Raw genomic sequence first — 26,974 nt, 5'->3', positions numbered from 1 at the left:
TCACTGTAGCTCACAGCAACCTCAAATCTCTCAACAGATCCTCTTGCCTCAGCCTTCCACGTAGCTGGGACTACAGGCCTATACCACTGCACCTGGCTAGTTTTTTCCTCTGTTTTTAGTACAGATGGGGTCTCGCTGTTGCTCAGGCTGGGATCAAACTCCTAAATTCAAGCAATCCACCTGCCTCGGCTTCTCAGAGTACTAGGATTATAGGTGTGAGCCACCGTGACTGGTCTGTCTAAAATTTTTTAATTTAAATATTCTAAAAAGTTTATATAATGTTTAAATCAACTATTCATTCTACAAGATTTTTAATGGTTACAAATTATTCTACTATATAGACAGAAACCATAAGAGATGTGCCTTAATCTATTTAAAGATTTTTTAATTTCCTAATATAAACAATTAGGTTATGGTATTTGCATTTTTTGGTAAAGTCCCTGTTGTAGTTGTGTCCTGTACCCAGGAAGTGTGTCATATACCCTTACATTGTGCCCATGGGGTGAGAACAAACCAATTTCCCTCCCTCCTCCTCTCTCCCCTCCCAACTTGAATTGAATTGAGTTTTTCTCTTGTGTGGGCTTATAATAGTTCATCTACTGGTTTCATATTAGTATTGAGTACATTGGACATTTGTTTTTCCATTCTTGTGATACTTTACTAAGAAGAATGTGTTTCAATTCCTTCCAGGTTAATACAAAACATGTAAAGTCTCCATCTTTTTTTAAAGCTCAATATTCCATGGTATACATATACCACAGTTCATTAATCCAATCATGGGTTCATGGCCACTTAGGTTGTTTCCACATTTTGGTGATTGTAAATGAGCTGCAATAAACAATCTAGTGCAAATGTCCTTATGATAAAGTGATTTTCGTTTCTTCTGGGTAGATGCCTAGTAATGGAATTGTGGGAGCTAATGGAAGGTCTATTTTGAGTTCTTTGAGGATTCTTTAGACTTCTTTCCAAGAGGGTGTATTTGTTTTCAGTCCCACCAACAGTGTAAAAGTAGATTTTTAAAAAATTTTCATAAACAATACTATAGTAAACATCCTTATACATTTGTCTTTCGCTACTTCTCCAAAATGTTCTTGGAAGAAAACCCTGGGAGTAGAATTGCTTATTGAAACAGTATTCATGTTTTAAATTTTTGGTTTTTGGAGACAGAGTTTCACTTTGTCACCCTCAGTAGAGTGCTGTAGTGTCATAGCTCACAGCAACTTCAAACTCTTCTTGCCTCAACCTCCAACTAGCTGGGACTACAGGCCCAGGCCACAGTGCCCGGCTATTGTCTAGAGACAGGGCCTCACTCTTGCTTAGGCTGGTCTTGAACTCGTGAGCTCAAGCAATCCACTAGCCTCAGCCTCCCAGAGTGCTGGGATGACAGGCGTGAGCCAGCAAGCCCAGCCTCACATTTTAAATTTTGATGCCTATCCAAACTGCCTTTCAGAAAGGCTGAATCACTTTATGGTCTTACCCGTAGTGTATGTAAATAGTTTTCTCTCACATCGTTGTCGTATGCACCATTTTCTCTTGCCAGTCTCTTATAATAATTTTCTTGTCTCCAATTATCAGTGAAGTTAAGCATCTTTTCATATTTGTAAATCATTTATGTTTACTGGGGAAAAAGTGACTTTTCATGTTCTATTTATTCATCTTTTCTTATTCTTAATATTTTAAAGATATTACCTTTTCTTATATATATTTTTTTACAGTTTGACTTTTCACTTTGTTGTCTTCTTTTGCTTTTCAAGTAGTCAATTCCATTGCTATTTTTCTTTGTAGATTTTGCCTTAGTTTTACACCTAAAACGATCCTTTTCAATACTAAAGATAGAAATGTTCCCCGCTATGCTTCTAGATTTACATTTAACTTTCATCCACCTGGAATTTTTCCCTAAATTTAGCCAATAATACCATTTCTATTTATCAAGTAATCTGTCCTTTCCTTACTAAAAATAAGCTAAATACTAAATGTTTGTGTGTACAATGATCTGCGTGTTATTTTGGCAGAACCACAGATTACTTGTGGTAGCTTTACATTTTCCATAAGTTTTAATACCGAGGACTAAAAGTATGGTCCTGATTTCCTTTTTAATACTTTTTTTTTCTTTTTTTCTTTCTTTTTAATACTTTTATATCTGTCAGGATCATTTTGTCAAATTCCCAGAACTTTTAGGATTGGAAGTGGTTAGAATTGGAATTAAATTTATAAATTGGGGAGAATCTACAAACTGAATCTTTCTATCAGGTAGGTGATGTTTGTGTTTATTCAAGACTTCTCTAAGGTCTGTAAAATTCAGTAGTGTTTTTAAATTTTATTGTAAATTGATAAGCTATAATTGCATACTTACCAAGTACACTGTGATTATGCAACATGGAATGATTAAATTCAGCTAATACATACTCATCATCTCAAATACTTAATTTTTGTGGTGAGAACATTTAACATTTTTACTCTCTTAGCAATTTTGAAGTATAGAGTTTAGTGTTTGTTCTGTTCCACTGTCTCATGTTGTATTAGGACTTCGCCTATCTTTTATGCTCCATTCTCGTGAAACCTTTTTATTACTTCCTACCTTTTTGACTTTTGAATTCTCTTTACTTTCTGTTTCTCTTACAGCAATCTGTTTATTCACTCTTTTTTCCTCCTAGTTTGGTCTTTACTTTTGACATTTTTTTCTTTTACTTCTAATTCTTTTCTGAGTTTTGTTATCTCATCTGAGGTTTTCTAATTCTGATTTATGTTGTCCATTATTGTTAACTTAGCTTCTATACTATGCAATAGAGCTCAAAAAACTTATTCACCTTCTCTGAGATTTTTATTCCATTTGCCCAACATCCTTCCATTTGCTCAACCCCCACCTTCTGGTTAACCATCACTCTGGTCTCTGCTCCTGTGAACTCAGTTGTTTAAGGTTCCATATATAAGTGAGATCATGTGATACTTGTCTTTCTGGGCCAGGTTTATTTCATGTCTTCCAGGTTCATCCACATTATCACAAACGACAGACAATTTCCTTCTTTTCTAAGGCTGAATAGTATTCTATAGTGCACATATACCACATTTTCTTTACCCATTCATCTGTTGATGGATATTTAGGGTGATTCCTTATCTTGGCTGTTGTGAGTAGTGCTGCCGTGAACAAGGGAGTATGGCTACCAACAGACTGGCTTCAAATCCTTTGTATATATAGAAATGAAATTGCCGGCTCATGCAGTAATTCTATTTTTAGTGTTTTGAGAAATCTTCATACATTTTTCCACAACGGCTGTACTATTTTACATTCCTACCCAAACTGTGCAAGGGTCCTCTCTTCTCCACATGCTCAGCAACACCTACCATCTTTTGCCTTTTTGATTATAGCCATTCTGACAGGTGTGAGGTGATGGCTCGCTGTGGTTGTAATACACATTTCCCTAATGATTAGTAATATTGAGCATTTTTTATATACCTGTTGGCCATTTGTATGTTATCTTTTGAGAGATGTCTATTTAAGACTTTTGCTCATTTTTTTTTGTTTGTTTGAAAAATAACAAATTATTTTATTTCTTTATTTGTTTGCCAGTGACTTTTTTTTTTTATTAAATCATAACTGTATACATTGATATGATCATGGGGCATCATACACTCGCTTCATAGACCATTTTTTTAATTGGGTTGTTTTTTTCCTATTGAGTTGCCTGAATTTCTTATTTATTTATTTATTTATTCATTCATTCATTTATTTGAGACAGAGTCTCATTTTGTCGCCCTTGGTAGAGGACAGTGGCATCACAGCTCACAGTAACCTCAAACTCTTGGGCTTAAGCAATTCCCTAGCCTCAGTCTCCCAAGTATCTGGGATTACCAGCACCCGCCACAACACCAGGCTATTTTTAGAGGTCTCACTATGGTCTCACTATCCAACTCGTGAACTCAAGCAATCCACCTACTCAGCCTCCTAGGGCACTAGGATTACAGGTGTGAGCCACCGTGCCCAGTCCTATTTATTTTAGATGTATGTCTTACAATCTATAAACTGATTCTTTACTCTTTTTTCTTTTCTTTCTTTTTTTCTGAGACAGAATCCCACTCCATCACCCCAGGCTGGAGTGTAACTGCATTATCATAGCTCATAACAACCTCAAACTCTTGGGCTTAAACAATCCTTCTGCCTCAGCCTCTCATGTTGCTGGGACTTTACAGCTGCACGACACTGTGCGGGGCTAATTTTTCTATTTTGGGTAGAGATGGGGGGTCTCACTCTTGGTCAGGAACTCCTGACCTCAAGTGATCCTTCTGCCTTGGCCTCTCAGAATGGCAGGATTATAGGCGTGAGCCACCCTGCCCAGCTGGCTCTTCACTAATAATTGTCTCCTTTGCTCTGCAGCTTTATAGTTTGTTATAATCCCCCTCATTTGTTTTTGTTTCTGTTACTTATTTTGTTACTTTGTTGCTTATTTTATTACTTTGTAAACCCGACAAATTCTTTTTGTTTTTATTACTGTATACTGTATTGTTATCACTAACTCCGAACTTCTTTCCACTTCATATTTTCTCTGCTTTCTCCATATTTTCTGACTATTGATAGTATATGAAAAAGCTAGTGTATTAGTTTTCTTTAACTTCTATTTTGTAAAGGAGCCATCTCATTTAATGCTTGTTATTTCTAATGGCTTTTCAATTCATGCTTACATTTTATGAGATCATTCATTCGTTAATCCTTTCACTCAACAAATATTTATTGAGTTCCTAGAATAACGCTTAGCATTGCTTAGGCTCTAGGAATATAGCAGTGATTGGGACCTGCTCTGTGGACACTTCCAGCCCAGGAATGGAGGAGGTCCAAAGGTTGCAGGTAGTGATACTACAAAGAACAAAACTAAGGCAGGGTAAGGGAGCAGATGCCAGAGTAGAGTGCTACTGTACTGGGGTGGTCAGGGAAGACCTCTCGCATGAGGTGAGATGGCCAATAGTCCTTGGGTTCATGAATGGCCTTAATAGTTTATTTAGCCTTCCTATCTGAAAGCTAAATACAAAAACTTTAGCTCGTATTTTCTCTCTTTGAGGAACTTAAACTTTGCTGTTTCCTGGATTAAAGCATTATTGTCAATGAAAAAAAAAAGTCTAGGGCCGCGCCTGTGGCTCAGTGGGTAGGGCACCGGCCCCATATACTGAGGGTGGCAGGTTCCAACACTGTCCCGGCCAAACTGCAACAAAAAAAATAGCTGGGCGTTGTGGCGGGCACCTGCAGTTCTAGCTACTTGGGAGGCTGAGGCAAGAGAATCGCCTAAGCCCAAGAGCTAGAGGTTGCTGTGAGCTGTGACACCACAGAACTCTACTGAGGGTGATAAAATGAGATTCTGTCTCTTAAAAAAAAAAAAAAGTCTAATGACAACCTGATTTTACTTCCTTTATGACTGACGTGGTCTTTTTGCCTAGATACCCTAATATTTGCTTATTGTTCCCCTCCCTCCTTTTTCTCATTCCCTTAGAATGAGTTAGTTTTATTGGAATTTGTCTTGGTATTGGTAGTTCTGGTCAATTTTCTAAGGTAGAGGTTGTCAAACTTCCTAATGCCGCGACCCTTTAATACAGTTCCTCATGTTGTGGTTTCGTACGCTACTTCATACGAAAATAATTTCATGGTTGGGGGTCACCACAACATGAGGAACTGTATTAAAGGGTCGTGGTATTAGGAAAGTTGAGAACCACTGTTCTAAGGTTTACAATGCCCTCTGAAGTCTTTTCTAAGTCTTTTTATTTTAAGAAAATGTTCTTTTTTTTTTTTAAACAGTCTCAAGCTGTCGCCCTGGGTAGAGTGCCTGGCATTACAGCTCACAGAAACCTCTAACTCTTGGGCTCAAGTGATCCTCTTGCCTCCATTTTTCTATTCTTTTCTTCTTCTTTTTTTTTTTTAAGTAAAGACAGGGGTCTTGCTTTTTGCTCAGGCTGGTTTCAAACCTGTGAGCTCAAGCAATCCACCAGCCTCAGCCTCCCAGAGTGCTAGGCTTACAGGAGTGAGCCACCAAGCCCAGCCCATATTTCAAGAAAATGTTCTTCAAGTATAGATTTTAGTGTTTGCTCTTTTCCACCACGTTAGTGTTCTTTTAAGGGATTTCAGATAAGGGATACTGTATTAGGTTGACAGTTTTCATTTGTTTTATAGGCCTTTAAGTGGTTTTCTTAGATTTTTAGGGTATGGGTGAATGAACCATGGCAGTTTTTCCCACTCATGATCTTGGGACTCCTGTTCTGTTCTTTTTACAGAAGTTCAAAGGAGGCCCTCTGCTGGAAGGCCTTTTACTTTACTTCCTCGTCCCTTTCACCTGGGCCTTCTCAGTGTGAGTTCTACTCATTGAGCTTTTTCCTTGGTGTTGGGGTTTTCCTGGAAGGAGCTTTGGTTTGTGAACTGTGAGACTTCCAGAGCCCAACTCCCTCCCTCCTTCAGACTTTACCCGGTGTTTCACCTCTCCCTACACCAGGAGCTCTTCTCAGCTTGCTGCCATGATTGCTCAGGAGTCTGTACAGGGAATTTGGGGTTCTTATGTTCTCAGGTGTAGGAGACACCCTAACTGCTTCTCTCCTTCATAGCTGTTACTTTCTCTTGCATTCTTTTTTACATTCTCATGCCATGCAGGTTTTGTAGTTAGTGATTTCTCCCTATCTACTCAAATGCTGGCTTTCAGGGGAGACCTTGTCTGTTACAAAATATGGTTGAATATACACCCATATACAGTTTATGGTTTCTTGGTTTTGCTATTCCAATCGTGCTGCTTCATGTGGAGATCTAGAGAGATGGAAAAAACTACACAAATTCCACGCCCATTTTCCCAGAATCTCTAAGTGATTTTCACATCCACACTCTTTCCCCGTTGAGAACAGTGGTCAATAAGTTTTCACATCTTAGTATGCTAATTGTTATATGAACTGAATGGCTTTTTATTATGTAATTCTCATGGCTTTCTTAAAATTTTGAAAACACTTGGTCATATATGTTAAATTTGGGAGTAAGTTTTGACTATTTTTTCCTCCATGATTATTCAGATTTTCTTGTCTGCTTTTGTTATTAATATCTTCTTAGAAAATCATTTCAAAATTCCAAATTTATTAGCTTAGAGTTGTATATAGCATTATCTTGCTATAATTTTAAAAATCTTACCTGGGGTTATCTAAAATTTCCTTCCCACTGGATATATATGTTTTATCACTTTTATTTAGATTATATGTATTTTTAAATTATTTATTTATTTTTTATTTCAGGTTAATGTGAAGGCAGAAACAAACAATAGATTATATGTATTTTTAAGGATGTCTACCTTACTTAACAAACCAGCTTTTCCAATACTTTTTTGTTTGTTTAAGATTGAGTCTTGCTCTGTCACCCTGGCTAAGGTGCAATGGCATCATCAAAGCTCACTGTAATCTCAGACAAGTGATGCTCCTGCCTCAGCCTCCTGAGTAGCTGGGACTAGAGTCAGGCACTTCCACACCTGCTGATTTTTCTTTGCTTTTTTCCTTCCTTCCTTCCTTTCCTTTCCTTTCTTTTCCTTTTTGTAGAGACAAGTTCTTGAGTTGGGCAGGCTTATCTCAAACTCCTGGCCTCAAGCAAAGTGCTGGGATTACAGGTGCGAACCACTGTGCCTGGCCTCTGATGATTTGTTAATTAATTTTGATAATGCTTTCCTCATGTTTTGTTATTCTTCCTTTCTGCCTTTTGGGGCTGAAGGTTTAAGTTATTATACTTTCTTGCTTTTTAATGAAAATATTTAATATTATAAATTTTCTCTGGTTATAGTATAGGCCATGTCTTACGAGTAATGTCTAAGCTATTTCAACCTTTTAATATTCTTACAAATGCAATTTGAGTTTTTCTAAGTGTTATCTAAAACAGAGGACTTCATGTTTGGTGGGACTTTTTATTGTTGTTTGTTTTATTTTTGCTTTGAATTCCCAAGTGGCTAGATGATATTTTGCTTTTAAAATCAATATACCTCACCCTTCTTTAATAAGGGGAACATCTTCTTCATCAGTATGTTATAATCCGTTATTATCTTTGGCTTCAAAGTTTGAGACTGCTTCTGAATTTGTTCCAAGCCCTGAGTTTGCATAAAATTTCACACTTTGGGATACAAAAATAAATGTTCTGTGTATGAAATTACTTTGTGGTTCAAGAATCATTTAATATACTCTTGCTAAAATAAGTGCCATTTTTCATATTATTTATTATTAAGGCCTTCAAAATTAGCAGTGATGTCTTTAGATGCATTAGATATATAAGGAAAGATGAGAAAACCTAAAACACAGCTCTCTGTTACCTTCACGGCACTGAATGGGACCATTACAGGCAAGGTAGACAAGGAAATGACAAGAATCGCAGGAGAGACGCTTCAGTACTGCCGTTCACAGGCTTATAATTAAACTATTTAGATCTCTGGAATAAAACCTTTGACACCATCTGTCTTTCATTGATTCAAAGTCTAAAATGCTTTTTAAAAAAAGGATTGCTATGTGCTAAAGGGATCCTCTCTCCTAGAGACCAGACATCTGGTTACTCTTTTTTTTTTTTTTTGTAGAGACAGAGTCTCACTGTACCGCCCTCGGGTAGAGTACCATGGCATTACACAGCTCACAGCAACCTCTAACTCTTGGGCTTACGCGATTCTCTTGCCTCAGCCTCCCGAGCAGCTGGGACTACAGGCGCCCGCCACAACACCCGGCTATTTTTTTTGTTTGCAGTTTGGCCGGGGCTGGGTTTGAACCTGCCACCCTTGGCATATGGGGCCAGCGCCCTACTCACTGAGCCACAGGCGCCGCCCATCTGGTTACTCTTAACAAAAATAATTTCCCAATGATTATCCCTCTTTAATTCTCTTCTTGTCTAGGCTAAGTAATAGAACTCTAACTCTTCCAAACTACCATAATTTTTCCCCTCCTTTCAAGCAATTCTGATTTTCTAGTCACTTGGCAGATTTTAAAATTCAAAGAATTGAAATATATATAACCCAGGACTTTAATGAAAATCAGAACAAAATTGAATATGAAGAAAAATATTCTTCATATTATTTCTTATGTTCATCAATGAACTCTCAATGACACAGCTGCTAGCTTGAGGACAGTAAGTCACAGCCACAGCACAGAGTAATCAGATGACATGGGACTTGGAGAAAAGATGCCACATGGGCCAGGGGAACCAGCACCTGGGCCCACCCAGCAGCTGGTACACAGGCGGCACTCAGCCAGGGGGAAAGGAGTGACCAGTGATCTGGGCAAAAATCCAAGCTAGAATTGGAAGTCAATTACCAGTATCAATAGTATCAATAACATCAACAGTAAAATACATTAATTGGGACTCCATGTTAGTTCTATTTTTGTATAACTGTACATGGAAACTATATGTCTTGATGATGACACTTTGGGAAAGTCTCTAGTAAATGTAGTCCTCTGCTAGGATGCTGAACACAGGAGCAAAATGAGACAACCTCGCAGATTAGTACCAGAGGAGGAGAAACCAAGACAGTGAGGGGTCACAGAAGCTGAGTGAAAAGAGTATTTTGAGAAGCTGAGAGTTTTCCTTCCTACTGGGGGTGACATCATGAAAGTCACTGCCAATGAGGAGGGAGAGTCGTGGTGCCATGAAGACAGACAGCGGGTGGAGCAAGCTAAGGGAGAACAGGGGAGCAGGAGGAGATGTTCATATACAGCTTTCCCAGATGCCTGTCAGTAAAGGGGCACAGAGAAGAAAGTGGGATCTGGGGGGAAATGTGAGATAAAACACAGTTTTTCCTTCCTGGACACACTAGAGCATGTGTATGCATGTGTGTGCCAGGGTGCAGGTGTTTGTGCACATCTACACTGATGGGAATGATCCATTAGAGAAGAAGAAGGTCATGGGAGATGACAGGCACTGTACAGCACATGCAGGGGAGGCAGGAGGCGGCCCAGGGCAGAGCCCTCAGGGATCCCACTGTTCAGTGGGTAGCCTGCTATACAGAGGCACCCTCAGAGGAGGAGGAACGCCAGCCACATGCAGCCACATGGCAAGGAATTCCCACTGCATTTATGATCACAGGGCATTGGACGGCACTGACAGTAGCCCCAGTGCACAACTGAGGGACCACCTGAAAGGGGAGGAAATGCAGCCGGCAGGCAGGCAGAGGGTCTAGAGATACTTTCCTAGGAGAAAGGATAACGAGAGGAGTATGAGAGATTTGTTTATTGTTTTTAATTTGAACACCCTTAGAAACCAAAGAGAATGAGACTCTTGAGAGAGAAAAGTTGGCAGTTAAATTAAAAAAAAAAAAAAAAGGCTGGTCCTGGTGGTTCATGCCTAAAATCCCTGCACTCTGGGAGGCCAAAGTGGGAGGATCCCTTGAGCTCAGGAGGAGTTCAAGACCAGCCTGAGCAAAAGCAAGACTCAGTCTCTACTAAAAATACAAAAACTAGCTGGGCATGGTGGTGGGCATCTATAGTCCCAGCTACTCAGGAGGCTGAGACAAAAGGATGAGCTTGAGCCCAGGAATCTGAGCTTTCAGTGAGTAAGGCTGATGCCACAGCACTTTAGACTGTGCAACAGAGTGAGACTTAGTCTCGAAAAAAGGGAAGGGAGGATGGTCAACATTATCAGAAGATTCAGAGGGCTGGGCACATAGTGCCCCTGGAACAGACTCGGCTTTGAAAGTGAACTCTGTCAGGCCAGAGGAAAGAATCAGAAGCAGTTGTATGAGCCTCATTATATATAAAAAAAGATGGTTGTTAATTCTTATAGACTTTATATAATTTATAACCAATAGTTTATAAATATTAAAGTTTTGCAACTAAAATACTCACCATTTTGAGATGAGAAAAAGGTTAGCCCTTTTACTGCAGATTTAAAACTCAATTTGCAAACTCTTTCTTCACTTAGAGACTTCCTGGTCTTGAGTTTTACATTAAAAAAAAAATCATAAAGCAAAATATTACTTCTGCATCCTTATGGACTACAACTATTTTTTTACATTGTAAATAATTAGAAAATTGTTAATGAGGACATTCTCTTTGAACTAATTTGACTATTTTAATGTGCATAATATAAGGAAATTAATAACAGAGTTATTATACCTACTTAAAGGCTCCCCCTTAAAATCCCAAAGACTTGAATAACTTCCCTTGGGTTGTTGGGAAAGCATTTATTGTGTAGAATTAACTGTGCTTAAATTCACATATTAATTAATGGCTTCATTATCACATGCAACTTTTAACCAAACATGTCCAAAATCAACCCCTTCATTTCTTCCCAAACCTCATCCTCTGTCCCAGTCATCTCATCATAATAAACAGCAGCTCTGTTTTTCTAGTTGTCAGGACAAAAATCTTGCCTCCTCTTTCCCTTTCAAGCTCCACCCTCTTTAGAACACCTTGGACCGAGCCCACCTTAGTGTAAATCACCATCACCTCCAACTGGGAGGGTTCTAAGAGCTTCTTCAATGGTTTGTCAACAGTGACATCACAGAGAGCCTTCTGACTGCCTTTGCTCATAGAGCTTCCCGTCCTGCCTCGCCTCTGCCAGATGCCCTCCCAGCACTTAGACTTCATAAGTGTGAGGCATGGCTTGTGGTGACAGGTGCAAATGCTTGAGTCAAACTATCTGGGTACAAACCCCTAGCTTCACTACTTACTGGTTATGTGACCATGGGCTTTCTAGAGAGAGTAAACAGACCTCTAAGGTTGTTTGGGAGCATTCAATGAGCTAACACCTAGGAACCGCTTGGCACCTGAAAACATCCCGTAAGTGTTAGCTATTACTATCATTCACTTGCTGTCATCTCCCCCTCCTCACGGAAACATAAAGTCCATAAGAGAGCAGGCTTTTGGTTCCCTGCTAGGTCCCTAGCACACAGAGGAGTGTTTTTCATATAACTGGCACTTCGTAACGGGCAACGCTACAATTGTTACCTGGTTAGTTGTAAATACAAACCTCTGATTTCCTTATTTTGTTAATATCGGGCAAACCTCCCAACTTGCTGGAAGATGACTTGGCACTACTACAGTGAAGAGTATCAGATTCATGGCTTGTAACTGCACTTGGAGTCTGGGTCTGGATGCCCTGAGCAGAGACAAACATAGCAGAGGATTTCAGGTTTCCATGGAGATATATACACATACATGTATACATATACATTCACACAGGATTTTAATGAGGCATAATTGATTTATAATAAACTACATATTAGTATGCTATTTGATGAGTTCTGACGTGTCTACACGCATGAGACCATAACCTTGGTCATAATAGTGAATCCATCATCTCCATTGCCTCTTGGTAATCCATCCTCTTCCCCTATTGCCAGGAAAACACTGATTTGTTTTCCATCACTACAGATTACTTTGTGCTTTCTAGAATTTTATATAAATGGAATCCCATGGTACATTATGTGCCCTTTTTTGAGATTCATCCATGTTGCTGCATGTGGTATGAGTTACTTACTGTCTTGTGGGGTCACACTCCATCATATGGATAGAATATGATCTTATCTTGGGGGGCTGTCTGGAGATTTTGCCTAGTGAACTTGTTCTTTTTCTTTTTTAAACAGAATCTCACTCTGTCAACCTGGGTAGAGTGCCCGGTATTCATCATAGCTCACAGCAACCTCAAACTCCTGGGCTCAAGTAATCCTCTTGCCTCAGCCTCTTGATTAGCTATGACTACAGGTGGCTACCACAATGCCTAGCTGCTTTTTCTATTTTTAGTAGAGACAGGCTCTCACTCTTACTCTGGCTAGTCTTGAACTCCTGAGCTCAAGCAATCCACTAGCCTTAGTCTCCAAGAGTGCTAGGATTACAGGCATGGGTCACCGTGCCCAGCCTAACCACTGGACTTGTTTTATGACCCAGGATATGATCTATCTTGCTAAATGTTTCATATACACTGGAAAACAATGTGGATTCTGTTGCTGTTGTCACTTTTATCAAGTTGCTTAATAGTGTTATTCAAGTTTTTGTATGCTTACTAATTTTCTGTCTACTTGCTCTATTAATTAAGAGTAGGGGCTGGGTACAGTGGCTCACACCTGTAATCCTAGCACTCTGGGAGGCCAAAGTGGATGGATAGCTTGAGCTCAAGGGTTCGAGACCAGCCTGAGCAAAAAATGAGACCCTGTCTCTACTAAAAATAGAAAAATTGAGGTAAGAGGATTGCTTGAGCCCAAGAGTTGGAGGTTGCTGTGAGCTACGACAGCACAGCACTCTACCGAGGGCAACAGTTTGAGACTCTGTCTCAAAGAAAAAAAAAAGAGTAGGGTTGACTATCATTGTAAATTGGTCTGTTTCTCTCTCTACACTATCAGTTTTTTAATGTATTTTGAAGCTCTGTGACAATATTCATACCTATTTTGGATTCTTAAGTCCTTTTACTTCCCTAACCCCTCTGTCACTGTGAAGTGACACCCTATCCCTGGTCATACCAGGGAGGATATTAATGCCTGATATTGACATAGCCACCCTAGCTTTCACTGAATAGTGTTTTGTCTGTACTATTTACTTTTCACCTCTTCGCGTCTTTATACTTAAGATGGATTTATTGTAACCCCAAATAACAGATGATGGCGTGGATGCAGAGAGAAAGGAACACTTATACACTGTTGGTGGGACTGCAAACTAGTACAACCACTATGGAAAGCAGTGTGGAGATACCACAAAGAACTAAAAGTGATCTCACTACCAGGTATTTACCCAAAGGAAAAAAATACATTTTTTTCAAAAAGACACGCACTTGAATATTTATAGCAGCACAATTCGCAATTGCAAAGAATCAGAAAGAAGTGGAAATAACCCAAGTGCCCGTTAGTACATGGGTGGATTAATAAAATGTGGTCTATGTATACCGTGGAGTACTACTCAGCCATTAAAAAAATGGTGATCTAGGTGGTGCCCACAGCTCAGTCGGCAGGGCGCCAGCCATGTATGCCTAGGGTAGCGGGTTCGAACCTGGCCCAGACCTGCTAAGCAACAATTACCACTGCAACAAAAAAATATCTGGGCGTTGTGATAGGTGCCTGTGGTTCCGATACTTGGGAGGCTGAAGCAGGAGAGTCGCTTGAGCCCAAGACTTTAAGGTTGCTGTGATCTGGGACGCCACAGCACTCTACCCAGGGTGACAGCTTGAGACTTTCTCTCCCCAAAAAAAAAAAAAAAAAAAAAATGGTGACCTAGTATCTTTTGTATTAACCTGGATGAAACTGAAGACCATTCTTCTAAGCGAAATATCTAAAGAATGGAAAAAAACTCCACATGTACGCAACACTAAACTGGAACTAGTTAATCAACACGTACGTACGTGGTGCACATATGGAAGTAAAACTTAACAGGAATCAAGTAGGTGGGAGGGGGAGAAAGGGTTGGGTTAATTCACACCTAGATAGTAAAATGCACACATTCTGGGTGAAGGGCACACTTATAACTTTGACTTAAAATGTACAAAAGCAAATTATATAAGGAAAACGTGTGTATCCCTGTAATATTCTGAAATTTTTTAAAGATGAGTTTATTGTAGGTTAGTTTTGATTTTTAATCAGTTTGACAATCTATGCCTTATGATTCCACTTTATCACCTTCACTGACTTATTAACCATATTGTTTTTCATCCTACTTTCTTGTACTTTAATGATTTATAGTACACTTTTTGTTTTTAAGAGATGAGTCTTCTCTGTCACCCAAACTGGAAGGCAGTAGTGCCGTCACAGCTCCCCGCAGTCCCAAACTCCTGGGATCAATGATACCACTACTCTGCCTCCCAGGTAGCTGGGACTACAGGTGCCTGTGCCATTACTCCCACCATTTATATAATACTTCTTTAATTTGGTATAGTCTTCTTTCAGGGGGCAGGTAGTATTATATCACCTTGCATATAGTAGAAGGACCTGAAAACACTAGACTCCCATTTCTCCTCTCTTAGTCTTTGCACTATCGTTGTCCTACTTTCTTACGCGCTATAAACCTCACCAGCACTGTTAGGGTATCGCTAGATTCCCCTCTGCTAACATCTTCCCTTTACCTGAAGGACTTCTTTTAACATGTGGGTGGCTGGTCTTCTGGTAATAAATTTTTCACCCTTTGTATGTCTGAAAAGTCTTTATGTTCCTTCACTTTTTTTATTCTCTAATTTTTTATTGTGGTAAAATATACCTAATAGAAATTGCCATCTTAACCATTTTTAAGTGCATATTCATACCGTTGTCCAATCATCACCACCATACATTTCCAGAACTCTTTTCATCTTACAGTTTCATCTTGAAACTCTACTTATCAAACAGTAACTCCCCATTTCCGATTCCCCTCAGCTTTTCTGTCTCTGTGAGGTTGACTACACTGGGTCCCTAATCTAAGTAGAATTATACAATGTTTGCCCTTTTGTGACTGGCTTATTTCACTTCGCATGTGGTCTTAGATTCATCCATCTTGCAGGATATGTCATATTTCCTTCCTTTTTATCCATTGCGTGAATAAACCACATTTTGCCTATCCGCTCGTCTATGGACATTTATATTGGTTCCCCATTTTAGATATTGTGAATAATGCTGCTATGAATCTGGGTATACAAATATCCCTTCAAGACCCAGCGTTCAATTGGGTATAGACCTCCAAATCAATGACCATTTCCGACAATGGCTGTACCATTTTACATTTCCACCAACAATTCACAAGGGTTCCAGATTCTCCACTTCCTCACTGACACTTATTCTCTATTTTTTGAGAGTAGTCAACCTAATGGGTGTGAAGTGGTAACTCATTGTGGTATTCATTTATGTTTTCCTAATGATTAGTGATAATAAGCGTCTTGTCATGTGTTTATTGGCCACTCATATACCTTCTTTGGAGAAATGCCTATTCAAATGCCCATTTTTATCAGGTTTTAAAAAATTGTTTTATGAGTTCTCTCTATATTATGTCTTTTGATCCCTTATGAGATAAGTTGCAAATATTCTCTCCCTTTCCATAGGTTGAGAATGTTCTTTGATGCACAGAAGTTTTGGGTTTTCATGAAGTCAGATTTGTCTAATTTTTGTTTTTTTGTTCACCTTTGGTGTCATATCCAAGAAGTAACAGACTAGATATAGTACATATACGGGGCACTCTACTCAACAACACCAGAGAACATTCTTCTCAAGTATATATAAGACATTCTCCAGGATAGACTATATATTATGCAATTCTTTTAAGAGTTTTATGGTTTTGGCTGTTATATTTAGGTTTTTGATCTACTTTGAGTTCATTTTTATGTATGATATTAGGTAAAGGTCCCACTTTATTTTTGTACATGTGGATAGCCAATTATCTCAGCACCATTTGAGATAATTGGCCAAAAAAACTGTCTTTTCCCAGTTGAATGGTCTTGGTACCCTTATTAAAAATAATTTGACCATATATGCAAGGGTTTCTTTCTGGGCTCTATTCTGTTCCTTTGGGCTAAATATTTGTCTTTTGCCAGCACCATATTGTAGTGTATAATGTTGATTGACTGATTTGCATATGTTGATCCATCCTTGCACTCCAGGAATAAATCCCACTTAGTCATAGTATATAATCCTTTTAACAAGCTATTGAATTTGGTTTTGCTAGTATTTTTGTTGCGGATTTTTGCATTAGTGTTCATAAGTGATATTTGTAGATCTATAGGGTCTTTTTCTGTCTTTAGTAATGGTGTCATGCTGGCTTTATAGATTGAGTTAGTAAGTGTTTCCAATTCTTGAATTTTTTGAAACGTTTGAGAAGGACTGGTGTTAGTTCTTCCTTAAATATTTGGCAGAATTCAACAATGAAGCCATCAGGTCTAGGGCTTTCCTTTGTCAAGAGATTTTTGACAACTGAGTCATTCTCCTTACTAGTTTTAGGTCTACCAGATTTCCTATTTCTTTGTGATTCAGTTTTTGTATGATATTTATATTTTTTAATTTATTAAGATTTAATTTATAACCTAATACATGGTCTAGCCTGGAGAATTTCTCATCTATACTTCAGAAGAATGTTTTCTGGTGTTGTTAATTAGAGTGTCCTGTATATATCTGGTCTCTAGTTTGTTTATTATGTTGTTTCATCCTCTATTTCCTTACTTACCTTCTTTCTGGTTGTTCTATCCAACCTTTATTGTAGAAATGTCTGTCCTTTTTGCTTCACACATTTTGATGATATGTTATTAGGTATATAAATATTTATAATTATATCTTCTTGCTGTATTGAATCTTTTATTAATATATAATTCCTTCTTTAATTCTTTTAACATTTTGTGATTTAAAGTTTAAACAGGCCAGGCATGGTGGCTCATACCTATAATCTTAGCACTCTGGGAGGCCAAGGCAAGTGGATTGCCTGAGCTCACAAGTTTGAGACCAGCCTGAGCCAGAGCAAGACCTCATCGCTAAAAATAGCCAGGCGCTGTGGCAGGCGTCTGTATTCCCAGCTACTTGAGAGGCTGAGGCAAGAGAATCACTTAAGCCCAAGAATTTCAGGTTGCTGTGAGCTGTGACACTACAGCACTCTAACAAGGGTGACATAGTAAGACTCTAACTCAAAAATAAATAAATAAATAATAAAGTTTAAATAACTCTGCTCTTTTTCTGTTACCTTTTTTTCATGGATTATATTTTTGATCCTTTACTTTCAACTTATTTATGTCTTTGGATCTAAAGCCAAATTTCTTATAGACATCATTGGATCATCACTTATTTTGGCTAATCCATTTACATTTAAAGGGGGGAACTTCCATCTTTTTGCTAGTTGCTTTCTTTTTCCCTCATAACCTTTTATCCCTCATTTCCTGGATTACTGTCTCTTTCGTCTTTACTTGAATTTTTTGTGGTGAAATATTTTTATTTTTATTTATTTATTATTGTTTGGGATTCTTTGAGAGTACAAATAATTAGGTTATACTGATTGCATTTGTTAGATAGATTCCCTCCTACAATTGTGCCTCGCCCCCAAGAGGTGTGCCATATACCATGACCCCCTCATCCACCACCCTCCTCCTCTCTCCCCACTTGCTCATTCCCCTACCCCCCACCCCGTATTAGCTCATCTGCTGCATTCATATTAGAGTACATTAGATTCTTGCTTCTCCATTCTTGAGATGCTTTACTAAGAAGAATGTATTCCACCTCTTTAATACAAAAGATGTAAAGTTTCCATCTTTTTTTAATGGCCAAATAGTATTCCATGGTCTACATAATATTATGGCTTGTTAATCCATTCCCAGGATGGTGGGCATTTAGGGTGTTTCCACGTTTTGGCAATTGTAAATTGAGCTACAATGAACAACCTAGTGCAAATGTCCTTATGATAAAAGGATTTTTTTTTCTTCTGGGTAGATGACTAGTAATGGGATTGCAAGATCAAATGGGAGGTCTAATTTGAGTTCTTTAAGGATTCTCCATACTTCCTTGTCAAAAGGTTGTATTAGTTTGCAGTTCCACCAGCAGTGTAAAAGTGTTCCCTTCTCTCCAACATCCACCCCAGCATCTGTAGCTTTAAGACTTTGTGATGTGGATCATTCTCACTGGGGTTAGGTGATATCTCAGGGTAGTTTTGATTTGCATTTCTCCGATGATTAGGAACACTAAGCATATATATTTTTTTACAAAATATAATGTTTTATATAAGTAAAAATACAGTAAATTGCTTTCACAATTATTTTTTTTAATTATTGTTGGGGATTCATTGAGGGCACAACAATAAACATTTTTTCATATGTTTATTAGCCATTCATCTGTCCTCTGCAGAGAAGGTTCTATTCATCTGTCTTGCACAGTGATATATGGGATTGTTGGGTCTTTTATTGTTGATTGAGTTCTCTATAGATTCTAGTTATCAAGCCTTTGTCCAATTCATAATATGCAAATATCTTTTCCTATTCTGAAGGTTGTCTGTTTGTTTTGGTTGTTGTTTCTTTAGCTTTTTACTTTAATTAAGTCCCATTTGTTTATTTTTGTTGTTGTTGCAATTGCCATGGAAATCTTCTTCATAAAATCTTTCCCCAGGTCTGATTGCAAGAGGGACTTTACCTAGCAATTGCAATCAGTGTAACTGGCTTATTGTACCCTCAATGAATCCCCAACAATAAAAAAAAAAAGAAAAAAAAAAAAATCTTTCCCCAGGTCGATATCTTCACGTGTTTTCCCTACACTTTCTTCAAGGATTTTTATTGTTTCATGCATTAGATTTAAATCTTTCATCCATCTTGAATCAATTTTTGTAAGTGGTGAAAGTGTGGGTCCAGTTTCAGTCTTTTTTTTTTTTTGTAGAGACAGAGTCTCACTGTACTGCCCTCCAGTAGAGGGCCATGAGGTCACACGGCTCACAGCAACCTCCAACTCTTGGGCTTACGTGATTCTCTTGCCTCAGCCTCTCAAGCAGCTGGGACTACAGGTGCCCGCCACAACGCCTGGCTATTTTTTTTTGTTGCAGTTTGGCCCGGGCCAGGTTTGAACCCGCCACCCTTGGCATATGGGGCTGGCGTCCTACTCACTGAGCCACAGGTGCCCAGTTTCAGTCTTTTAAATGTGGTTATCCAATTCTCCCAACACCATTTAGTGAAAAGGGATTCTTTTCTCCAGTATATGCTCTTATTTGGTTTATCAAACATCAGATGGCTGTAAGATGTTAGTTTTATCTCATGGTTTTCTATTCGGTTCCAAATGTCAATGTCTCTATTTTTGTGTCAATACCATTCTATTTTGATTACTGTGTAGCTGAAAGTCTGGTAGGGCGATACCCCCAGCTTTGTTTTTATTACTAAGAATTGCCTTGTTTCTATGGGGTTTCTTCTGGTTCCATACAAAAATGACAATTTTTTCCAAATCTTTAAAGTATGATGATGGTACTTTAATGGGGATTGCATTGAATCTATAGAGTGCTTTGGGTAGTATAAACATTTTCACAATGTTGATTTTTCCCAGCCATGAGCATGGTATATCCGTCCATTTATTAATATCTTTTGCTATTACTTTTCTTAGGGTTTTGTAATTTTTCTTATAGAGGTCATTCATCTCTTTTGTTATGTATATTCCTAGGTACTTCTTTTTATTTTTAAGCTACTGTGAAGGGAATTGTGTCCTTGATTAGCTTCTCATCTTGGCCATTATTGGCATATCCAAAGCTACTGATTTGTGGATGTTGATTTTATATCCTGAAACATTGCTGTATTTTTTTTTATCACTTCCAGCAGTCTTGTGGTTGAATCCCTGGGGTTCTCTAAATATAAGATCTATTGTCAGCAAGAGTGAGAGTTTGACCTCCTCTGCACCCATTTGGATCCCCTTTATTTCTTTCTCTTGCCTGATTGTATTAGTTAGAACTTCTAGCATTCTGTTGAATAGTAGTGGTGATAGAGGACAGCCTTATCTAGTTTTAGTTCTAAGTAGTAAAGCTTTTAGTTTTACTCCATTCAGCATAATATTAGCTGTGGGTTTGTCACATATGGCTAGATTAAGAAATGTGCCACCTATGCTTATTTTCATCACAGTTCTAATTAGAAAAGGATGCTAATTTTATTGAATTTTATTTTATTGAATGCTTTTTCTGCATCTATTGAAAGGATCATATAGTCTTTGTTTTTGCTTCTGTTGATACAGTGAATTATGTTTATGGACTTGCATATGTTAAACCAGTCTTGCATCTGTGGGATGAAACCTACTTGATCATGATGAATGATTTTTTTTAATGTGTAGCTGTCTGTAATCTATTGGCTAGGATTTTATTGAGAATTTTTGTAACTCTATTCATTAGTGAAATTGGTCTGAAATTCTCCTTTTTAGTTGGGTCTTTTCCTGGTTTGGGTATCAGGGTGATGTTTGCTTCATAGAACATGTTGGGGAAGATTCCTTTCTTCTCGATTTTTTGGAATAATTTCTGCCATATGGGTATAAGCTCTTATTTGAAGGTTTCATAGAATTCTGGTGTGAAGCCATCTGGACCAGGGCTTTTTAGCATTGGGAGATTTTTTTTATTGTTTCTTTGATCTCAGTTCTTGAAATGGATCTGTTCAAGACATCTATTTCTTTTTTATTAAGTCTAGGGAGAGGGTGTGATTCCAGGTATTGATCCATTTCCTCACACTGTCAAATTTCTGGGCATAGGCTTGCTTGTAGTACTCGGAGATAATCTCTTGTATCTCTGAGGTTTGATTTGTATCCTAGGATGGGGTTGACTTTGGAGTATGTGCCATGGGCTGATAAGAAAAATGTATATCCCTTAGCTGTGGGATGGTGTGTTCTGTATATGTTTATTAATCCCATTTGTTCTAGGGTCACATTTAAGTCCTTTGTATCTTGGTTTGGTTTCTGTTTAGAAGATCTGTCCAGTTCTGTCAGAGGGGTGTTAAAGTCCCCCAAATTATGGTGTTATGGGATATCATATTGCTCAGACCCATCCCCGTCTGTTTCATAAATCTGGGAGCATTAAAGTGGGATGCATAAATATTTAAAATTGAAATGTCTTCTTTTTGTATTGTTCCTTTGACCAGTGTAAAGTGTCCATCTTTGTCTTTCTTAACTTTAGTTGCTTTAAATCTGCTTGTATTTTAAAATAAAATTGCAACCCCTCCTTTCTTTTAATTTCCATTTGCTTGAAATACTGTTTTCCACCCCTTAAGCTCTAGTCTTGATTTGTCCTTCAAGGCTAGGTGTGTCTCCTGGAGACAGCATATGGAAGGCTTGTGCTTTCTTTTTTTTTTTTTTATCCAATCAGCCATCCTGTGCCTCTTAAGTGGTGAATTGAGGTCATTGACATTTATTATGAGAATTGATAAGTCTGGTGGAGTTCTACTTATTTTGTGAAAGTCTGTTATGTAGTTTTAACCTTTGTGCCACTGTGGAAGCTAAGTTTTGACCTTTAGCTTCTGGGTTTTTACTTTGGTGGTTCATTGTGGTGGTCAGTGCTGAGAATAGGTCTATGTATTTCCTGTAGAGCTGGTCTTAGTATGGTGAATTTCCTCAGTGCTTGTATATCTGCAAAAGATTTGATTTCTCCAATCAATTTTGAAGCTTAGTTTAGCAGGATACAGAATTCTGGTCTGAAATTTGTTTTGTTTAAGAATGTTGAAAGTGGAATGGTGCCTGTGGCTTAGTGGGTAGGGTGCCAGCCCCATATACTGAGAGTGGCAGGTTCAAACCCAGCCCCAGCCAAAGTGCAACAAAAAAATAGCCAGGCATTGTGGTGGGTGCCTGTAGTCCCAATTACTCCAGAGGCTGAGGCAAGAGAATCACCTAAACCAAGGAGTTGGAGGTTGCTATGAGCTGTGTGATGCCATGACACTCTACCAAGAGTGACAAAGTGAGACTCTGTCTCTAAAAAAAGAAGGAGGAGGAGGAGGAGGAGGAGGAGGAGGAGGAGGAGGAGGAGGAGGAGGAAAGAAAAGTATGCTGTTATCCTAGTGGCTCTGCCTCTGTAGGTCAGTTGGTGTTTACACCTGGCTACTTGCAGAATTTTTTCTTTCATCTTGACTTTGGACAAGTTCATTACAATGTGTCTTGGAGAGGCTCTGTTTGAGTTGAGATGACATCTGGGGTTTGATATCCATCTGAAAGGAGTATGTTAGGATCTTTAGTAAAACTTGGGAAGTTTTTCATTTATGATAGTCTCCAGTAGGGCTTCCATTCCTTTGGGACAATCTTCTTCCCCTTCAGGAATCCCTATTATTCGTATGTTTGAATGCTTCATGGAGTCTCGTAGTTCTCTAATTGCCTGTTCTGCATTCTCTCTCTTCTGCCTTTTTAACTACCTCAGTTAACTCAAAAACTTTATCCTCCAGCTATCGGGTTCTTTTTTCTCCATGGTCTAACCTACTTTTGATACTTTCTGCTGCATCTTTGCCTTCCCTGGTTGTCTCCTTCATTTCCTTAACCCCACCATATCCTTTCTATATCCTACATATCTCTTGTCTGACTTTTGGTTCTGTCTTTCCATTTTCTTGTCCATTTCTTTTATTGTCTTTATCATCCATATTTTAAATTCCCATTCTGTCAAGTCCATTAATTCTTTATAGGTGGAATCTTCTTCTGTAGCTGCCTCATGGTCCCTTGGGGAAGTTCCTCTGTTTTATTTTCTCATGTTGCCTGAATTTTTCTGTTGGTTCCTCCTCATGTGTTCTTTCTTCTTGTTCTCCTCCTTGTCCTCCTTTTTCCTTCTTACTGCTTCCTTTGTTTCAAACAGAAGTCCTTGTTCTTGATAACAGTATGTTTCAACATGTTTCCAGGTGGTACTGTTGTTTTTTTAGGAGACAGAGAACACAGCCAACTACCTTTATGGTCCTTATTCCAAACTTAGTTGCCTTCAGTGATCACCTATTTCCTCAGCATTCAGACCCTGCTGGGTTGGGATCTTAAAGCTCACAGGAATCCTTCAGGGACAAGTCTCACAGTGCCCCCCCCAACTCTAGTTCTATGGGGTGTGGGAGTCCCTCAGCCTTCCCAGGAGTGGAGCTCTGATCCAAGCAGGCAGAATTAAGACAGGTGTGCTTTAGGCCCCTGCTAAGACCTTCACACGACCTTCCCACAATGGCAGCCCCTGACCGCTGAGACCTTCTCAGTATGGCTGCCTCGCCAGCCACCAAACTTATGGCAAGTCCACTCCAACCAGTATTCAAATCTACTTGCTGCGTACTGTTCAAGTCTGCCCACTCTTCCAAGCTTTCCACATGCAGCTTCTCTCAACTACTGAAAACTCCAGAAAGGCTTCCTCCCAACCACAACCAGCTGGTTGCAATCACTTGCCTAATTCATCAGATTTCCACCATTCCAGATCATATGCTGTATCCAGCTCCACCTCCTCACTGTGCTCCCTGAGCTCTGGCGCTGGGTAAGTCACCACACCAGGTAATGCTGGCTTCTCTCTTTTTCCCCATTCATTCTAGGAGAGCTTCACTGAACGATCCTTCTGGTCTGCCATCTTGATCTGCCTTGAAACATTTTTAATTCCCTTATTTCCTTTTGTGTATATTCTGTACCTATTTTCTTTGTAGTTACCTTGGGTGATTACACTTAGCATTCTAAAGTTACAACATGCTAATTTGAATTTATACCAGCTTAACTTCAATAACATATTAAAACTCTCCTCATATGAAACTCTGCTCATCTCCACCCCTGTTATCAATGTCATAAAATTATACTTTTGTACATTGTTGTGTCTAAAAACACAAACTAATAATTATTTATTTTGGGTTTTTTAGCTCTGAATTTTTTAAATGAAAATGCTTTAAACTTTGAATGTATCAACTATATCACACATTTAGAAAAGTTCAGCTCACTCAAATCCAGTTCAATGATATAGCCAAAAACTGTAAATACCAGCAGAACACACATCTAGAAAAATAATACATCACTACATCCCCAAATTCTTCCATTTTTTCTTTATAGTCACTTCCCTCCTACCCAAAAACATAACCAGTAACTGGCCTCTGCATTTTTATATGATTAAATAGAAAATATTTGTCAGCATTGCTTCTGAATTTTACTTCATAAACATGCAACATTAGGGTGGCGCCTGTGGCTCAGTTGGTAGGGCGCCGGCCCCATATGCCGAGGGTGACGGGTTCAAACCCGGCCCCAGCCAAACTGCAACCAAAAAATAGCCGGGCGTTGTGGCAGGCGCCTGTGGTCCCAGATGCTCGGGAGACTGAGGCAAGAGAATCACATAAGCCTAAGAGCTGGAGGTTGCTGTGAGCTGCGTGTGACGCCACGGCACTCTACCAAGGGCGGTACAGTGAGACTCTGTCTCTACAAAAAAAAAAACAACAACAAAAAACACACCAGTATATTCCTTTGAAAGTGTGAAGAGACAAATTATTTCTTAAGTTTTAAATTACTTCCTGGAAATGTTACAAAAGCCAGAATAGTTTTGATGAAGGCTTAGCCATTCAAGAATAAAACCATTTCTTGCTCTATAAATTCTAAGATATTGTTACCTGATTTATTACTGCATAAATGCTTCCATATTTATTTCCAGACCAATCATCATTTGAAACATTTACATTCAATTTAATCATTTGGTCAGTAGCACAGATCAGTGCAAAGCCCAAGAGGGCTTCAAAGAATTCCAGGAAAACAAGCTGAAATACAAGAAAACACAGAGGGTCTCATTCACTCTGGCACACCTGGAAGTGGACCAGTGATTGATTTGGTCGTTCACTTGTTATTAATTCATTATTTCCTGACGTCTGAAATAACTACCTTTTCAACATGAATTGCTACTTTCTAAATGCAATAATCAATAATATATACACACACACACACAAACATATATGTATGTGAAGGTCTGACAGTTAAGTTCATGGATTCATCCTAGAAAAAGCACTACATACCTCATTGCTGACTATGGTCATCTTTAAAGTACTCCCCTTGGGAAGCTATGCACTGATACCAGCACCTAGTCCACCCTTCAAAGAAACTTGGAATTCTTTTGCTGTACTGGCCATCAAAGCTGTCGTCGTATTACCCTTCACACCCTGGGTGTCATCAAAATGTTTTCTTTCAATATTTCCTTTGTCTTCAGGTAAAGAAAAAAGTCATTGTCTTTTTGGGGGCCAGAACAGGTGCGTAGGGAGGGTATTCCAATACAGTTTTTTGTGTACTGACTAAAATCTCCCTCACAGATGGTGCCATGTAAGCTGGTTTATTGTTGTGTCCAAGAGCCTTGAATTGTTGGCCAAGATTTTCAGTTAAGATCTTCCTGTTTCCCAATGGTATGTTTACTTGGTCCGATATACTTCTCACAGTTAGCCAATAATTTTGACACAAAATTTGATAAATTTTTGCAATGTTTTCATCAGTTCTGAGTATTTCTGGCCACCCTGACCTCTTTTCATCAGTGTCACTTTCCCCTCAAAAAGATGTTTAATCCTTTTGTACACTGTTTTCTTCAGGGCATTATCCCCATAAACATGGGCTAACACATCCCTGATTTCACTTCCACTCTTGCCAAATTTAATAAGAAACTTATGTTTGTTCATTGCTCTAATTCAAGCTCCAACATTCTGTGACAGCACACAAGAACGTACAGCAATAATAATGACTGCCACTCAGCAAAATACCACCACGTGTCAACATGAACACAACTGTGAGACACGGATATACCAAGGTTATGAAATCTTAATGAATTGTTTTACAGTGCTGGCAATGTAAACACACAGTGGCAAGTTTGCAAACTTGTCAGGTTTCATATATATAGAGAGACATATATATATGTGTGTGTGTGTGTGTAATTTTATGAATCTGGGTTCAGATTATTTTTTAATCAAATCTTGGTTCTTGATATCCATGGTAAAAACAAACAGTCTGAATCAAATCTGTACTATTTGTGATGACTCTTTACAAACCTCAAGTTCAAAATTGCTATCAATTCCATCATATATGAAAGGATTATCCTCTGCTATTACCGCCACAAATTTTGTTGGTGTTAATTCTTTATTTATCATTTTAAAGTCCTGTAAAAGAAACAACAAACTGAACCATAATTTTCTAAGACATATGAAAAACTTTTTCTATAAAACATATATATATATATGTTTTATTTCCCTAGAAGCAAAGTCTTGTACTGTCAATCAGGCTGGACTGCAGGGGCATAATCAAATCTCACAGTAGCTTCAAACTCCTGGGTTCAACAATCCTCCTGCCTCAGCCTGCTGAATAGCTAGGCCCATAAGTGCACACCACAATGCCCAGCTAATTTTTCTACTTTTTGTAGAGATGGGGGTCTCTGTGTCTTGACCAGGCTGGACTTGAACTCTTGGCTCAAGCGAGCCTCCTACCCCAGCCTCCCAAAGTGCTGGGATTACAGGTGTGAGCCACTGCACCTAGCCTGGATATTTTAATGTAAGTTTGTATCAATACAACAATTTAAGAAAATGTACCAGAAATTAATAGCTTAAGAATGAATAATTTTGAAAAGTGTTATATATGGGTGGTGCCTGTGGCTCGAGGAGTAGGGCGCTGGCCCCATATGCCATGGGTAGTTGGCTCAAGCCCAGCCC

At 38.7% G+C, this 26,974-nt stretch overlaps 1 protein-coding gene across 1 annotated transcript in view; it reads right to left on the bottom strand.

Annotated features, from left to right (window-relative positions):
* RSPH10B (radial spoke head 10 homolog B) overlaps nt 1–26,974 on the bottom strand; it is a 77,239-nt gene that overhangs the window by 4,500 nt on the left and 45,765 nt on the right. The window contains exons 15-18 of the mRNA XM_053557783.1: nt 26,321–26,428; nt 24,911–25,054; nt 11,939–12,067; nt 10,813–10,900 (exon numbers count right to left, since the gene is read on the bottom strand). Of these exons, the coding sequence (XP_053413758.1) occupies nt 10,813–10,900; nt 11,939–12,067; nt 24,911–25,054; nt 26,321–26,428 (469 nt within the window). The remainder of the gene's footprint in view (nt 1–10,812; nt 10,901–11,938; nt 12,068–24,910; nt 25,055–26,320; nt 26,429–26,974) is intronic.

Source organism: Nycticebus coucang, chromosome 12 (assembly GCF_027406575.1).
Source record: "Nycticebus coucang isolate mNycCou1 chromosome 12, mNycCou1.pri, whole genome shotgun sequence".
NCBI classification, from domain to species: domain Eukaryota; kingdom Metazoa; phylum Chordata; class Mammalia; order Primates; family Lorisidae; genus Nycticebus; species Nycticebus coucang.
This window is presented reverse-complemented; position numbering and strand designations above follow the sequence as displayed.